Raw genomic sequence first — 17,181 nt, 5'->3', positions numbered from 1 at the left:
AGAAGTTATGTAACATACAATTATAAAACAGAAAAAAAGTGAGTATAATACAATTCTAAATACATAACTTTCTGGTATTTCTGATGCAAGCATGAATTAGAGAACTATAATAATAAAAAGATGAGGAACCTTAGTTTAAGTCAGACCAAAAAGATGACTGCGAACTATTTGCAAAATATAAATTTGATTTATAAGTATACTAGAACAACTTTCATAATTCTTGAAAAGGCTTTAAATTGAACTTAAATATCATATTTTTCCCATATTTATAAAAGGTACAATTTATTGTTGGAAATACACTTGCCGAAGCTAAAATCTACTTTGGAACAAAATGTGATTAAATAAAAATTGTAACAACTCAAATACCTTGATTCCTTTTTTTTTTCATTTATATATTTTTCTTTAATTATATTAAAAAAATCATAGAATTTAGATCCTTACAGCAAATGTGTCCATATTTTTATAAGTCACACAAAATTTGAACAGATATGTTTTCAAACATATAATAGGGTTATTGATAACAAGTTGCAACTCAAATTAATAGTAAGTTCATAATTGAAAACAAATCTTGTTGCAATTATGTAAAAGAGAAATTTTTTTCTTTATAACTATTATCGAGAAAATTTTAGCAAAATGTAAAGACTATCCAGTCAATAATGGGCTGAGTCAAAAAGATTACGATAATTTTTTTTATTTTCAATAATTAACATGAAACAAATTCAAATTTTGTGAGCTTTGCATACAAGATTGTATAGAGTCTCTTAATCTATACAACACTTATTGATTGAATAAGAAAAAGAGAAATTATTTTCTCTTTAATGTATTAAAGGCTTTATTTAAATAAATTTATTAGGAAAAGTTAGAGAACAAAAGTTTTTAAAGTGCTATGGATACAATCAATTAGTAATTTCACTAAAGTATGAAAATTATATTATTATCTAAAACCACAGTTAATCTACATTAGGGGGAAAAATACACAATTGTTTAAATAAGGTATTGAAGGAAGCATTTCAATTCTTTAAATAATATTTTTGAAACAAATGGCAAAGTTACCTCGCTTTATTTGCTGTAAGTGCTTTATTCTCATTTATCTTTCTGCCGCCACCTTCTGTTAAAAAAAAAAAGAAAAAAAGAGTTATAGGCTGATATATTGTATGTATATATATATATTCTTATAATTCATATTTTCTTTTAACCTTGGCTTCCATAATTTAAAATTTGTAGTCAGTTAGATTTAACTATTAGACATACAACATTGCTGGTCAATAGCAATACCTCATTTCAATAACATTTTCAGAAAGAAAAAAAAAACACATAATAGGCATAAGAATAAGATAGTTTACATGCCACGTAAGATAATATATACATGCCATGTCACAAATTAAAAGAAAAAAGAAGAAGAATATAAATTAAAATAAATATATGGATAATGATGTAACATAGACATTTTGAACATTTGTAACATAGACAATGAAAAACTTGTTATCTTATATAAAGAATGGATAAATTATTAGTTATTTAAAATATAAATTTACATTAGTATTAGCAAATGCAAATGCCAGTTCATAGAAAATATTTTTTAGATTTACTTTTCATTACCTTAGACATGGTCACATTTGTTATTTTACAACTAATTACAGAAAGAAAAAAGAATTTTAATAAGCTAAAAAACATTTATTAGAAACAGGTTGTACAATACTGGTTAGAATGCAGAGTTTACAAGTAAAATAATCAAACAAAGGAGAAGTTACTTTGTGCAACATCTGAGGTCCCCCCCCCCAAAAAAAAACCTGAGGTAACAAAGTTAAATGGTGCTAGAAAGTAATAAATCGAGTACTGAAACAAAAAGGAAAGAAAGGGCAATAAGACAACTAAGAATAGTAGAACCTGTATTTATCTGAGGAAGTTAAATTTCCTGGGTAGAGGGGTGGCCAAGATAGATCTTCATTATTCTTAACAGTAATAAAAATATGTGAAGGTGAAAAAATTGAAGTTTATGTCAAAAGAACAAAGAAATTTAGGTGTTTTTTCTTCTTCTTTGTAGTAGTAATCAAAACTGTGTAAGTTTATCATTTCGGGAACAATTTGATGATTCACAGTGAAAATTAGTCTTATAACCACATTTGCAAGTTTGGAACTTAATCATGAAGATCAACTAACTAAGTTTCATGGAACTGGGATCTTTAATGCATATTTTCTGGGTAAATTAGTTTGGAGATGAAAAAAGTCAGCATACTACCAGATTTTTGCAAAAATAGTTTCCGAATGGCATTTGACAGTTTTTGTTAATAGCAATAAGCAGAATACAAGATGTCTAGAACGAAAAATACAAGATTTCTGAAAGCAAGAGCCAATTTTTAAGAATGAACAGCTCAAAAATATTCAGTTTAGCTAGGACTTTTTAGGTTTTATAGTGACCAGATGCTTGAAATATGCAAATTTTTAATAATCAGTAAATTATAAAGAAGAGAATATAGTCAGTTTAAGGTAATGTTATATTAAAATGTAAAAAATTTCACTTTACTAGTCAAAACATTTTAGACCACAATATACCCTATCCTCTTTAAATAGAGATTGTTGTTAGATAGAGTGCTGTAATACAAAGAGCCACTTGTATTGCATACATAATTATTTCAGAAATAAGATTTACAGCAATAGATTTAAAGGGGAGAAATTATACATATTTCATGAACATTTAAAAATGCAAAAATTGGAGTTTGTATCAAGACATGCATTTCATTCATCTCTTAAGTTTCATAATGTAGCTTTAATAAAAAATTAATAAATTAAAGGTTTTCCTGTTCCAAGGTGTCTGAAAACGGCACTAACAGATCATTGCAGGGGGGAAATAAATCAGTTTCATTAAAATAGCAATAACAATAAAATTTTTCATTTAATATCCTCTTTTAAGAACGCCTTCTTTTTTTTTAAAGTATGTTTTATGCATTTTAAATTGCACCTCTATAATAAAATAAAAACAAAGTGCTCATTAACTTTGGTATAGTAAGCACTTCTAAAGCATTTTGAGGCAAATACACTGGTTATCATAAATTAAGGAAAATTCACAAAAATCGCGATAACTCAAGAAATTACACATGGAATTTTATGAAACTTACCCACAATATACAACACATAGTAAGGTATTAAACAACATAAAAAGAAATTATCAGACATTAATAGTAGTATAGAAATTAGCACATGTATAAAATAAACAAATTGGAAGTATCGGTTTGCAATAGAAAAAGTATCTTTAATATGGAATATGATTGCCTCTAGAAGCAATACAGCACAAACAGCGATGTGTGATGCTTTCAATTATGCGGTCTATCAGTTCAATAGGAAGTGAGAGCCATTGCTCTTGTAAAGCAGTTGCAAGCGTGGCAAGGGTCTGAGGGGGCGGATTGATGGCAGATACACGCCTCCCTAGAGCATCCCAAACGTGCTCGATAGGATTCAAGTCCGGGGATCGAGCTGGCCACTCCATGCGAGTAATTGTTTCCTGTTGAAGATAATCATCAACAATGCGAGCTCTGTGTGGTCTTGCATTATCGTCCTGTAACAGGAAGCAATCACCAATTGCCCCGGCATATGGGCGCACATAAGCATCAAGGATGTTGTCTCGATAAACCTGAGCATTCACGGTTCCCCTTGGAAAGACATGGAGGTATGTGCGCCCTCCTAAGGATATGCCTCCCCAAACACAGACACTGCCTCTTCCGTATGCATCTCTTTCACGGATGTTTGATGGATGATAACGGGTCCCAGGTTCTCTCCATATCAAATAACGTCTACTGTCACTTTCTAGACTAAACCTGGACTCATCCGTAAAGAGAACAGGCCTCCATTGATCTGACGTCCAGTGGACATGTTGTCGGGCCCACTGCAAACGGTCTCTCCTATGGCGTGATGTGAGCGGCCCGCAAATGGCTGGTCGTCTCGCATACAGACCACCTTCGTGGAGCCTTCTGCGCACAGTTGACGTTGACACCAACCTTCCGGTGGCTGCAGCAAGAGAGGATCTAAGATGTGTCGGAGTAGCGGTTCTATTCCTGCGTGCACTTAATGTCAAATATCGGTCATCGGCACTGGTCGTAACAGTTGGCCGTCCTTGACTGAACCTCCTAGATGCCGAATCTGTGGTTTGAAATTGCCTCCAAAGTCTATGAACCACAGATGGACTCACATTTAGCCATCTGGCCACTTCTGATTGACTCTGCCCTGCCTCTAGTCTCCCGATGGCTCTCCATCGTAGTTCTTCAGGCAAATGATGCCTAGAGGTCATTATTACGAATTGGCTATCTCAGATTTTCAATGTCGCAATCACAGTAAAATTTGTGTGCTTTCTCTCAAACTTGGACTTTTATGCTCCAGGCAGATGACGTAAGCCGAGTGCAGCGCCACTAATTTGCATATTGCAATTTTACTCAGCTACTCTTAGTGGACAACATATGCAAATTTTGCACGGTTTGGCTTACTTTTGAAAGAGTTATCGCTATTTTTGTGATTTTTCCTTAATTTATGATAACCAGTGTACATCAACTTAAATAAACCAATAGTCAAAGTTTTAAACAATACTATTAATTGTGGTAAAAATCTAAAATAGAAAAAGAATCATTAGGTGTTTACCAGTAGTATTTCTTGCTCCAGCTTTCCAAGGATCTGGTGTGATAACTTTTCCCAATTTTTTTTCACCTATTTTTTGAAAAGTACAAAATAAAAAAATCAATTGGAATAAAATATTTATTTAAAGATACATATATTTAAATAAAAGGGTTGCTTATTCATTAAAGGGACAATAAACTTATTACCACAGCACCTATATTAGTATTTAGATACCTATTACTTAAACACAATGCAAGAAAATTTATTAACCCACAATTTCTAGTGCCAATTAAGAGTAGTTTTTGTTAGCACACATTTCATATCAAATTTAAGGCACTGAGAAGGGGCAAAACATACTAAGTGTCAATCTTAATGATTCCTGGGGGTCACCTCAAACATGCAAATTAATTAATGTTAATTATTTATTAATTAAGTAACTAAATCGGACACAAAAATGTAACTTCTCTGAATAAACATACATATCTTTTTTTCTTTACATATTTGAAAACCTTCAAAATATAGGGGGTAGCCACAAACTGGGAAATATAGTCCCCATACTTTGGTCAAGAGAGCAATCCAAAGTTCAGAATCCTTAATGTTAATTTCACTTTTTGCGTTTTTAGTCATATTTTTAAAACTCATTATGCAATTTAAAAAAAATTACACCCACTTAAAAAACCCATTTACCCAAAGATAATTTCATGTGAAAAATAATTTTTAATAATTATTTATTGTTATTTATTTGTGGATGAAAAAAATGTGCATAATTAGGTATAAAATTTTTTATACTATATTAATCAACGCTTTTTCCTATTGCAAAATCTAAAGTTTCAACAGATTTCATTTGATAGAAGGCGAGAGAAATTAAAATTAATTATTTTAAAAAAATAATTTGGCGACAATGAAGAAATATTTATATGGGGGTGATTAATATTTAAATGTGGTAAACTTATGAGGAACTTGACTTAAGCTTGTGTAGAGTAAAATTTCCTTCACATTTTTTCGCTCATAACTGATTGCTAATTTTTTGATGATTATCAAATACAATGTTTCTCTTTCAGCTGTCTAAAAATTCATTTGTAATTTAACGAAGAGATGTAAATAGAACATTTTATTGGATAAAAACATTTGATTCAACAACTCTTGAGTTTTGTAAAAGTATGTTTCTGATAGAATGTGATTATACATCAACTTTTTTTTAAATTTTATTTTTTTGGTTGTTTTTTCAATAATTGATACAATTTCAATAATATATAAACATATGCATAGATATGGAATAATTTGTTTATGAATTTCTTCAATATATATTTTATAATTATCATTACGAATACGCAGTCAACATTTCTAAGCATCTTAAAATTTTTCAGCATCTTATGTATCATCTAAATCTAAAAATAAATTTGTTAATTACCTGTCCGCGCGTGTTTCGCAGAATCATTTTTCCAGCTATTTAATTGAATTTTAACAGTTAATTATTGTCAGCTAGATGAGAATTCAATCTTGTTAAGAAATTAAAAACATTCTGCTGATCAAAATGATTTGAAACAGAACAGCTGACTATTTAAAGCAGTGATTCTCAACCTTTTTTTTGTTGGGGCACACTTTTAACGATTTCGAAATTTGACGGCACACAATGAAAAAAATTAGATTAAAAGTTGTTTAATTACCTATTTTATACTGTGTTAAATAGTTTGTGATAATAATTTTGAATGTAAAATAAAATAATATATACTTCAAAAGCACATTTATTAAGGGATTAATTATTTCTTTGGACCAATTTTTTATTAGCTAATAACAGTTATTTATTTTTTTGCTAGTTATTAATTGTTTGCTTGTTTTCTATAATTATTAACTGATATTTTTTTGTGATTTCTTGTTAACTAGTTTTTTTGCTAATTATTAATTGTTAGCTTAATTTTTGCTAGTTATCCTTTGTTAATTTGCTTTTTATATATTTGTTTTTTTAGTTATCCTTTGTTAATTTGTTTATTAATTGCGTAGCTTACATTAATGATTAGCTCTTACAACATTTCTTAAAATTGTGTGTCATATACAATTTAAACACTTCCATCTTATTTTAAGAATGTCAGAGACAATACAATCGCCGACCAAGATGTTCACGCGATTAAAGCGTGGAAAAATTATAAAAAGTTTATATATATATATATATATATATATATATATATATATATATATATATATATATATATATATATATATATATATACAGACACTTTTCTTTAATTTAAACTTTATTCATAATAAAAAAAGCATTAAAATTTTTATTGCATCATTTCTAATATTTGGCGGCACATTTTAAGAATTTGGCGGCACACAAAAGTGCCGCGGCACAGTGGTTGAGAATCACTGATTTAAAGCATACTATTTTTTTTTTTTTTTGGAAAAATGAAGATAAATTAATGATCGGCTTTTTTATTGTTTCTTAGTTATCTTCTCAAGCATCCTGGCTCTTCCTACACATTCTGTACTGGGCCCAACAAATCATTGCATGATAGTATCCTAGTGTAGTAAGAATGATTTTTCTTTTAACTCTGACCATAGATTTTCAATGGGACCAAAATCTTTATTATTAGACGAAGAATTACTCATATTACTTAAAATATTTGTCAGAATTTGACCTTTAATAATAAAAATACAACATATATATTGCGCTGGCTACTTTTCAAAAAAAGGTCACCACAGAGTTAGAGGAAAATAAGTATCCTTCAGGGCAGGGAGAACACACTCTTTGAGAGAAGAGTGCTTAAAAGGAACAATGTTGTTGTTGTTTAATCAGGAAAACTACAAATATTTTTTATAGATATATATATATATATCATAATGTCACTTAGCATTTTCTTCTCAGTTTTTCAATTTCAGCGAAAAGAAATACCGTGAATTTTATAAAACCTTGTGATTTGTGCATCAGAGTCTCTATCTTTTTCAGGATATTTTTCTGATTATGTTTGTAATGCTATGTTATTTCATAAATTTTTTTTCATCAGTCAAATATAAAAGAGATATAAATAATATTGGCTCAATTGAATTCTAGAGTAACTAGATATCTTGTTTAAGAAAATAAATTCATGGTATTTCTTTATTTTTTTACGAAATTTTACTTTTTTTGTTTAGAAATAATTATAATAATAAAAATCGACATTGGTAATAAAACTTTCATACACTTGTCGCAAACCATCGCTGGACGAAATGTAAATTCTAATTATATCCAATGAATGTAGTTTATCAAATAGAAAATATTTGATATGAAAACGGTGGCAAACAATTTATTAGCAACTTAAAATTTTGCAAGCAAGGAAGCTTCGATGTCTTAAAAGCCAAATAAAAAATTGAAATTGTTGGTAAATAAACATTTTTGCTGCCAAGCTTGAAAAAAGTTTTCAACAAGTAAACTAATTCTTTTTTGGGGTTCACATAAGCATGTTTGGTAAAGGTCTCTTTTAGAACACGCGTACTTAAAAGAAGTAAAGTGAAGAAATGTTATATTTACATCGGTATCGTAAACAGTAGTTGATGTTAAACATTTATTAAAAAAATTTTTATTTTAGTTATATTGACTGCAAAAATATTTCTCATATATTTGACATAAAATACGGTGTTTTAAACTCCTTGAAAATGGCGGCTAAATTATCTAATAATGTTTTGGAAATGAAGGTAAGTTGTAAAATTGAAATAAAAGAATTTTAGATTGAAATAATGCACATTATTGATTAATAAATTCTAATTTATTGAAAAGTTTGATGTGTTATTCTAAATTTATTCAAGATTTTCATATGTCGAACTATGTTTAAAAATTTTATCGATTTCTGCAAATTTTAGTTTTAAACACTTTAATTCAATTTTAGACAATAAAACTTTTGGTAGAAGTTTACAATCAGATGCTACTCATCTTTAGATGATTTTTTATGTTCTTGCAGAAAACAATGAAAACTCCTTAAAACTGATATTTTCTATTAGAGATAGAAATAATAAGAAAAGAGGGATATTTTATATACAGTGAAAGCTCCAAGGTTCAGTTTCCAGTCTTACAGTCATTCTACTCAACACTCTAAGAAAACTTTGAATTATATTTCTATCTTATCTATATAATTAAATTTCAGCTCTAACAAATTTGTTTCCCTCTTAAGCTTACAAAAGCTGCGATCCTTAGTTTAAAGCAATCAACTGTGTTATGTACTACTCATAATAACTAGGTAATATGCTATGAAGTATTATTTTTTTTTACCTAGCAATTTTTCTTATTTATTTAACATCATTTATTCAAACTATGTTATAGTAAAGAGGTTTTATCTGAAGAACACAAAACTTGATAACTTAAGTTGAAAAAAATCAGCTTTTGTCTTTATAAAAATATTTTGTTACTTTTAAGCTCTAAAGTATGCCATTTTCATGACATATATAAGGAAGAAAAATAACTCTTTCACTCAAAAGCAATTTTATAGCTACTGAATACATGACAGACAACTAACATTAGTTTACCGCATTGCTGTCAAAAAAATTTCACTGTTTGTTTTTACATAAATTTACTATTTGAAACCTCTTTGAATGTTTGACAAATTTTCTTATTCATTGTATTGCTTTAATTTAAAAAATTAAATGTTTTTTTTTTATAAATTATTATTAAAATATAAGCTCTTTTTTAATTCAACAAACTGGTTAAGAGATTGCAAAAATGTTAAAACTATCACACAACATTTTTTTAAACATAATTTTAATTGTGTTTCTTTAATTCTTTAAGTTTATGAAAAAAACTAAAGAAAAGTGTGAAAAGGAAGCTGAAGAGGAAAGAAGAAAAAATTTATTTGATAGTGAGATACCAGAACATTTAATAAAAGGAGGGTAAGTTCATTTATTAAGCTTTATTTCTTTTCGGAGTGTTTAATCCACATTGCATATTTTAAGAGATTTTGAAATTTTTTTATTACTAATTTAGATATTAAGTCATCAGAATAATATTGAATTTAATTATTACTTGATTTTCTTATGATATAGTTACTGATATCTGATTTACTTATTTTTTTAGAAAATACCAGAACTTTTTAGAATAACTAAAGAAAAAATTTTATTACTAATTTTAGAAATAGAAATTAACTCTCAATTCTCAAAGAAAAATTTAAGGGTGAAAAAAAGGTAGCTGTGAAAAAGTGACAGCTATTTAAATAACTTATTCAATTTTATTATGTCTTTAAAACCCATAATCCAGAGGGAATGTGCACTTGACTTAATCTACAAAGTGCTAATTAATTTTATAATATAACTTTAGTTCTCAATGAGACGTAAAAATTTCTGAGACTGGAATGCATTAAAATATTTTATGATCTAAAATCTCTCAACACTTGCATTAAAGTAAATTTACACTTGTTCTTTAGTTCATTTTTTGCAACATGTATATAGCGTTTCAAGCAAAATTAATAAATAATGGTTTAATTGTCAATGTCCTTTTTTTTCCTTTCAATGATTCTAAAATCTCAGACATTCACACAATTTTTATTTTAGAAATCAAACACTTTAGTTTACAAGAATTCTTACGACAAGGTTTGCAAGTCCTCTTCTAACTTTCTGGCGGGGCAGATTTTTTTGACATTTTATTAAATGTTGTGTTAATTTTTTTGCATCCTTTTTTGAGGCTATAGAATTAAAGGAAAGGATATCTTATGAATGTTAAAATCCCTTATTATTGTGCTTGAAATCATTTGTGTATAGTTGGTATTATAATTGTTTCATTAGTAAAATTTTTATGTTTTATCCATTGTGCTAGATTAATCAGTATTTTGTTATTAAGAATTTATATATCTTTTTAATATTTTACTTTTTGTACTAGTGATTTGTGCATAATGGAACCGAGCTTTGTACCTTGTCTTCAGTTGCTGAATGGTAGATTCTCATACAGGGGCATGAACCCTGAAATAGAGGTAATGTATTTGTTAATCATTTTTTAATATGATTTGATCTATTTAATGTTTAATAATTTTATAGAAGAAAAAATGTTATTTGTAAAAAAATACTATTTAGCAGATTAAATTGAAAAATCTCTTAACTTTTCTAAATAATATTTGTTTTTAATGTATAATAAAATTTGTCTTTGCTTTTCTTTTTCATTATTTTCTATTAACATTTTTATACACTTTCTTTAGGATACAAAATTTTGACAATCATAAAAATTTCACAGTATTTTGTTTTTGATATGGATAAATAAAAAGAGTTTGCATTAAGACGATTTAAAGTTGTTTTTTTTTTAACTTTTGGTGCATTTGCAGAGTTCATTCTAGATGGGATTTGCTAGGTAGGCAGTGTCTCATTTGCTTTTTGAGAGGAAAAATGTTTGCTCTGCCTGCCTTTTGAGCTTGATAATATACCCTGATATCTATATGGTTTTCCAATAATTTTTTCAATTGTTTCTCTAAGGTTCTTTAAAATCTGATGTATTTAATAAGGTAATTCAAATTTGAAAAGTGTTAGATTTAGGGCAATTAAATCATATCATGACATTTAATCATAGTTTTATCCAAAAGTTATTTGTCTTTTTTTTTTCGACCTCTTTTACCCGTTTTTTCAAATTCTGATATTTTAAATACAGTTAGTATGCTCCAATTTGAGTTATCCCTTTCTAACAACTTGCATTTTTGACAATTTCATCCTAATTTTAAGATGATAATTTTTTTAGAAGTTATTTATTATTTTTTCAGCCCTTTTTGCATGGTTTTTAAAATTCTGATTTTATTACAATGATATAATGGAAATTCAGTGTTTTTATTAGAGGAAAAAAAATGGGAGAGAATTTCTCACCCTTTCTCAAAAACAGGGTGAGATTTCTAAAAATTAAAAAAACACGAATAGACTTGGAAAAAAAATATTTCTTTAATTATAATACATTTTTAACATCTTCTAATTGAATATTTTTGCTGCATCATCATATGGAAAATGTTCTATATCTACTTTTTCATCAGCTATTATATTTATTTGGCTGAAAAATATCCGTATTTGTTTAGTTTTAACCGATCTACCAGCATTTGTTTAATTTTCATTTGTCCGTTACGGAGTAGAAGATGTCGCCTTAACAAGATATTTGTCCATCTTACATTCATGCAAAAAAAAATTTAACGTCTTACATGAAGAAGCCTTACTTACGGTGAACCCGTGGCTGCAGAGAAATGTGTTCTAAAAGGGGGCTTGGGGGGGGGTCTGCTGTTCGCACCGGTTCTGAACAATACTGGTAAATAGGGAAGATAGATAACAAGAACCGATGTTCAAAATAATGAAATATCAAAGAAGAAAAGTGAAACGGATTTTATTCAAAATGGCCAAAGACAAAATTTTTTTCAAAAATTTGTGCATTTTGAAATTGATTAATAGAGTGCGCGAACTTTTCATGTTAATAATTTTTTATTGCGAGAAAATAAAAAATAAAAATATGCGAGATTCTCGCTCTGTAGTGAAAACACTGAAATTTGAATTTCAGTTGTCACTTTTTGATGTGTTCAATTTGTGATGATTAAATCATAATTTCATGCTATTTGATGATAGTTTTTAAGAAATTATAATTTTTTTTTGTTCCCTTTCGCATGCTATTCCAAATTCTAATAATTTTAATACGATGTTATTACAAGGTTCAAATTTGAATTATAAATTTTTGACGTGTACCATTCATGACTATTTTGACAGAAATGGGAAACTTTTTTTGGCAGCTGTTTCTCATTTTTTCTTTTATTTTTTTCATTTCCATTATTTTTAATACAATTTTATCACTAGCTAGTTCAAAAGTTAAGTTATCACTCTTTTACGACTTGTGATAATCTAACTTGTGTTAATCCTTATTGATAGCTTTTCAGCAATTATATCTTTATTTTGCCCATTTAAAATTCTGATATTTTTAATATGTTATTGCGACACACAACATTTCCAAAACCTGATATCTTTTAAATATGCTCATTAAGCTGTTCCATTATGCTATTTTAGTAATTTTTTTAATTGTATAATATGTCTTACATTGTTATTATCTCTATCATTTTTCTCTTTAAAAAAATAAAATTTAAAAGAAATTTTGTTTTCTGCCTTAAAATTATTATATAAGGCTATAATCAAACTAGTGAATTTCTTTTTAACTGTTTCATTATAAAATGTATAGCATTAGATTCTTACAAGTACTCACAAAAGTGTAAAAAGATATCCTTTTCATACAACACTTATAATAATAATAAAATAACATAATAAATAGAATTTCGAAATATATTCTAAAATTTCTATCTAGATCTGTAGTTTAGATATCCCTCTACTTGTTTGACTTAAAATTAATAGTTTTTATCAGTTTTTATTGTTAATAGAAGAAAGTTCATCAACAGCTTATACTAGCACATTTTAGAAGTTGATCATAAACGATAGTTTTTAAACATGAAATTTTTTTTATCAGTTTCTAAAACAGAAAAAAAAATGCTTGCTGCAATCCGTATCTTGAGAATTTTTTAAGTGAATTGAAAATTTTTTACATACAATTTTAAAATTTGTTTATCCAATGATAATCCCATGCAAAAAATATTTCTTAATAAATATCCATTATTTTTTACTAATTTATTCAATAATAGTTGAAAAAATTTTGAATTGTGAGGTATGCAATTTTTGACATCATTTTAACCAATGTAATTTTAAATGGCAAAATGCAAAATTTTAACAAAATCAGTGGAATAGTTTCTCAGAAATCGAATTTTTAAAAAGTCATATTTTTAAAATTTGATTTATCAGGAACTATTCAACCAATTTCTCTCAAAGTTTGTATTTTGCTATGTAAAATTACATTCTTTGAAATAATGTAGAAAATTGTATACCTCAGAATTCAAATATTTGAGATCACCCCTTTGAACCATTAAGAATGAGTCCTATAATGTAAAGACGCAATCATTAGATCAAAAGTTATTCAGGGTAATCTGTTTTTTATTTTGCATACTGTACATAATTTTTTTAATTATGAAACATCCTGTATGTAATGCAATATTTTTTTTTTTTTTACTAATATTGAATTTAATTTTTTTTAGAAATTAATGGAGGAAAATAATTTGAAAAATCTTGACAAGCTTAAGCAAATGGATGGAATTTCTGCTAAAGAAATGGCTGATCGGTTAGTTTTGTTACAGTTTTTCATGCTTATTTTAAGATTATGAGTGGATTTTTAGAAATGAAATTATTAGTTTTATTATTGTAATTTATTTATTTTGTATTTAATTTTTCAAAGTATTATCAAATTATTTGTGTAAGTATATTTAGAAATATAAAGTACTCTAAATTCTGAAATAGAAAGCTATTGTAATAACTTTTGAAAGCTGCTGTGTATCATTCCAAATGTGCCTCATTAAAAAACGTAGCTAAAGATTTCAAATATTTCTAGATAATATTTCTTTATCATAACATACGCTATACTCATGCTTTATTTCTTAAACTAATCCTATACATTTTAAAAACTTATGAAACATGATATATTCTGAATAAAGTCCAATGCAATAAATTCTAATAGAGGGGAAAAAATTAAGCAAGCAATGCACTGTAATATATGAGCTGAATAATTTCAAGAAACTGAAGGATAAAGATATACCTGATGCTTTAAACAATTAATTTATTTCAACATTTATTTATTTATTACCATTAATTTATTTCAACAATGTTAAAATATGTGTACCCATCTCTGTATGTATATATATTTTATCATTTCATCATTGTTTACACACATAAAATATGTGCACTATATGTACCCACCTCACTTATTTTCAAAGTATCAGGTGTAGTGACAGTCTGAATGAAATTAATTTAATTATTTAAAAACAAATTAGTTCACACTATTTTATTTTCAACTTTTACTAAGTCTTTCACTTCAGTTTCTTTTTTCTTCATACAATAAGTGTTTGTCTTTTAAGTGACTGGTGTGTAAAAGTATGAGAAAGAGAGAGATATTCATAGAAAGGAAAATATTAAAATAATGTGTGTTACTCATTTCTTATATAAGTATTTACATTACTGCTAGTGAACAAAAAAGGTAGATACTCAATTGAGGGTACGAGTGCTTCAAGGAAAAGCAATTGTAGTTTATTATGTGTTTTAGTGTTGATGCTGAAATGCATGCTTGTTATAAAGCAGAAAGCATGAATCTTCGTTTTATGTTTTGTGAAATTCTTTATTGATGTAAAATAAATCAATAAAATAATAATCTTCAAGAAAATAAAAAGGAAGTTTTTTCCTTAAATTTAACTTATTGATATGGATACTAGTAAGTAAGTAATAGATATAATTGAATACACCTTCTTGTTGAATATATATATAATTGTTTACAAGAAACAAGGGAAAAATATTATGTAGAAGTTGTAATAATGATTTAATGTTCTGAAAATCTTACTGTTTAAAAACTACTAATTACATTGCTTTAAATATTTACAAAAAAAAAAAATATTTTACATAAAAGTTCCAATAAGAATAATCATATGTAGAAATAAATATGAAGCTTATTTATTTCTCCATGTGAACAAACAGTTTTTTTATACTTCATGCAGTATTTTTGTAGAGAATATTAATTAAGCAAATCAACATAACTCAATATAAAAAGGAACTATGATCTTTCAAATATGCTTTTATCCATATTAAATTCATGTAGTTTGGATGTAATCAATCTTTAATTAAATGAACTTTGTCTCTTCATGGAAAAAATGGTATATATTTCTTTAAAGGAATCAAATGAAGATTCTTTAAATCTTAATGAATAAGTATTTTTTTATATAAATTTTTTTTTCTACCTGCTTAAACTACTAATATATATATTTTTTTAATTTTAGGTATTCAACACTTGTGGACAGTATGCAGAAAAAATTTACTACTAAGCGAAAATGGACTGAGCAAAATAAGAATAAAAATGAAGATGAAGATGTTGTAATTTGTTCAAGCTCTTACAAGACAAATAACAAAAGATTTAAGTTCAGAAAACCAATTGATACTTAAATAAAGTACTTCACATTTAAATATTTTACATTGTTGTCTTACATTGTTTTTCATTTTTATTACATTTGTAATGTTTGATATTTCATACATTATCTATTTGTTGTATAATAAAAAAAAAGATCCTGTAATAAAAATTACCTATAATATTTGCCTTTTCTTGTGTATAAATTGTTTTAGTTAAACTTTTATGAGACTTTTTTTACTGTTAATTATTATCAGTTTACTAACTGAATACTGGTTCTTTGTATGGGGAAAAATAAAAAAGTAAATAATAAATTGGTATTAATCTGCAATAGGCAATCACGAACAAAACTGAAAGGTATCTGCATTTCTCTCTTGAATTCTTCATTATTTAAGTTCCTGCTCTTCATGTCAAGAGTAACAAAAAATAAGTGAGATAACAAACAGATAGATTATAGCTGTTACGAGATATACATCTTAACACTTATATTATATTTTAAAAAAAAAACTTATTCAAGCAAAGTGAAAGGATTTTTCTATTTGAACTGTTATAGTGAGATAAGTCTCGTTAACGAGTATTTATTTTTTCTTATTGTGTCGCACTTTTTGTATTCCTAGTGAAAAAAAATTTTTTCCCCACAGTTGATTAATTTTCAAATCCAGGTAATCATTTATTTCGTTATGATTAACGTATTAAGAAAGTGTTCTTACATTAAGCTATAATAATTATATGATTTATAAACAAAATGTTCTTTGTGCTTGTGGAAAATATAAAATTTTCAATATATTATTGTAAATTCAAACAAACTTGATCATATAGTTTTTGAGGATGGAATGCAATTTAAACAAAAACGAATTTTTTGATATTTTATAAGTCAGACTATTTTACTTGTGTTGTTCTAATTTTCTATTTGGTTATTTAAAATTACATAGTTTGAAACCGTGTAAAAACTTGTTTATTTTAAAATTTTTAATTACTAATTACCACTTTTTATTAAAATTTTTTTACTAATTACCCATTTTTAATTATCACTAGCAAATAATAATGGTAAGTAAATAAAGTAATAAAAATCAATAGTAAAATTTTTTTTTTACACAAAATTGTCTTTCGATAAATGAATTTTATAACTGTGTGCAAATTTTTTTCTAATAATGAAAAATTTACTGATACTTTGAAAACCAAAATGTCCAAGCTTTCGAACTTGTCTCAGATTAAACTATTGGAATCATATTTTACAAATTGCGGCTACTCCCCATATTTGGTGGTCAAAACTCCATTTTCATGGAAGAAAAAGTTATCCTTATTCAAAGAAAGTATGTTTCTGCATCTAATTCCTCAACTATATTAGGAGATATTACTAATTAATTAGCATATTTGAAGTTAATCCTTTAAACCATTGAGATTTTAACTTTGTTTGGAAATGCCTATCATTAGAACTAAAATTTTTATACTTTTTCTTTGGCGAACTGTACAGCGCACAAATTATAAAATGAAACACCTTAATACATTTTGATATATGTGTCTGATATGCCCGTATAAAGGCGCTATTCATAAAGGTTTATTCTTAAATTTGGTTAGAAGCGTGCGTAGACGTTACTTCTTAAGTAACGAACACATTTTTCTGGAAT

The 17,181-nt window shown here is 26.9% G+C and overlaps 2 protein-coding genes across 2 annotated transcripts in view; one reads left to right on the top strand and one right to left on the bottom strand.

The window, feature by feature from the left end:
• LOC107441989 (cysteine-rich PDZ-binding protein) overlaps window positions 1–7,955 on the bottom strand; it is a 44,349-nt gene extending 36,394 nt beyond the window's left edge. Inside the window, exons 1-4 of the mRNA XM_071180710.2 lie at window positions 7,937–7,955; window positions 7,783–7,903; window positions 4,627–4,692; window positions 1,054–1,108 (exon numbers count right to left, since the gene is read on the bottom strand). Of these exons, the coding sequence (XP_071036811.1) occupies window positions 1,054–1,108; window positions 4,627–4,692; window positions 7,783–7,798 (137 nt within the window). The 5' untranslated portion in view covers window positions 7,799–7,903; window positions 7,937–7,955. The remainder of the gene's footprint in view (window positions 1–1,053; window positions 1,109–4,626; window positions 4,693–7,782; window positions 7,904–7,936) is intronic.
• A 131-nt stretch (window positions 7,956–8,086) lies between these two features.
• Mpp6 (M-phase phosphoprotein 6) lies at window positions 8,087–15,735 on the top strand. The gene is made up of 5 exons (XM_043045976.2): window positions 8,087–8,274; window positions 9,359–9,459; window positions 10,442–10,532; window positions 13,647–13,729; window positions 15,429–15,735. The coding sequence occupies exons 1-5, from the start codon at window positions 8,236–8,238 to the stop codon at window positions 15,589–15,591; spliced, it is 477 nt and encodes a 158-aa protein (XP_042901910.1). The 5' UTR covers window positions 8,087–8,235; the 3' UTR covers window positions 15,592–15,735.
• Window positions 15,736–17,181: the final 1,446 nt, after the last annotated feature.

Source organism: Parasteatoda tepidariorum, chromosome 3 (assembly GCF_982258835.1).
Source record: "Parasteatoda tepidariorum strain Cologne lab strain chromosome 3, Ptep-v5.0, whole genome shotgun sequence".
In the NCBI taxonomy this organism is placed as follows: Eukaryota; Metazoa; Arthropoda; class Arachnida; order Araneae; family Theridiidae; genus Parasteatoda; species Parasteatoda tepidariorum.
This window is presented reverse-complemented; position numbering and strand designations above follow the sequence as displayed.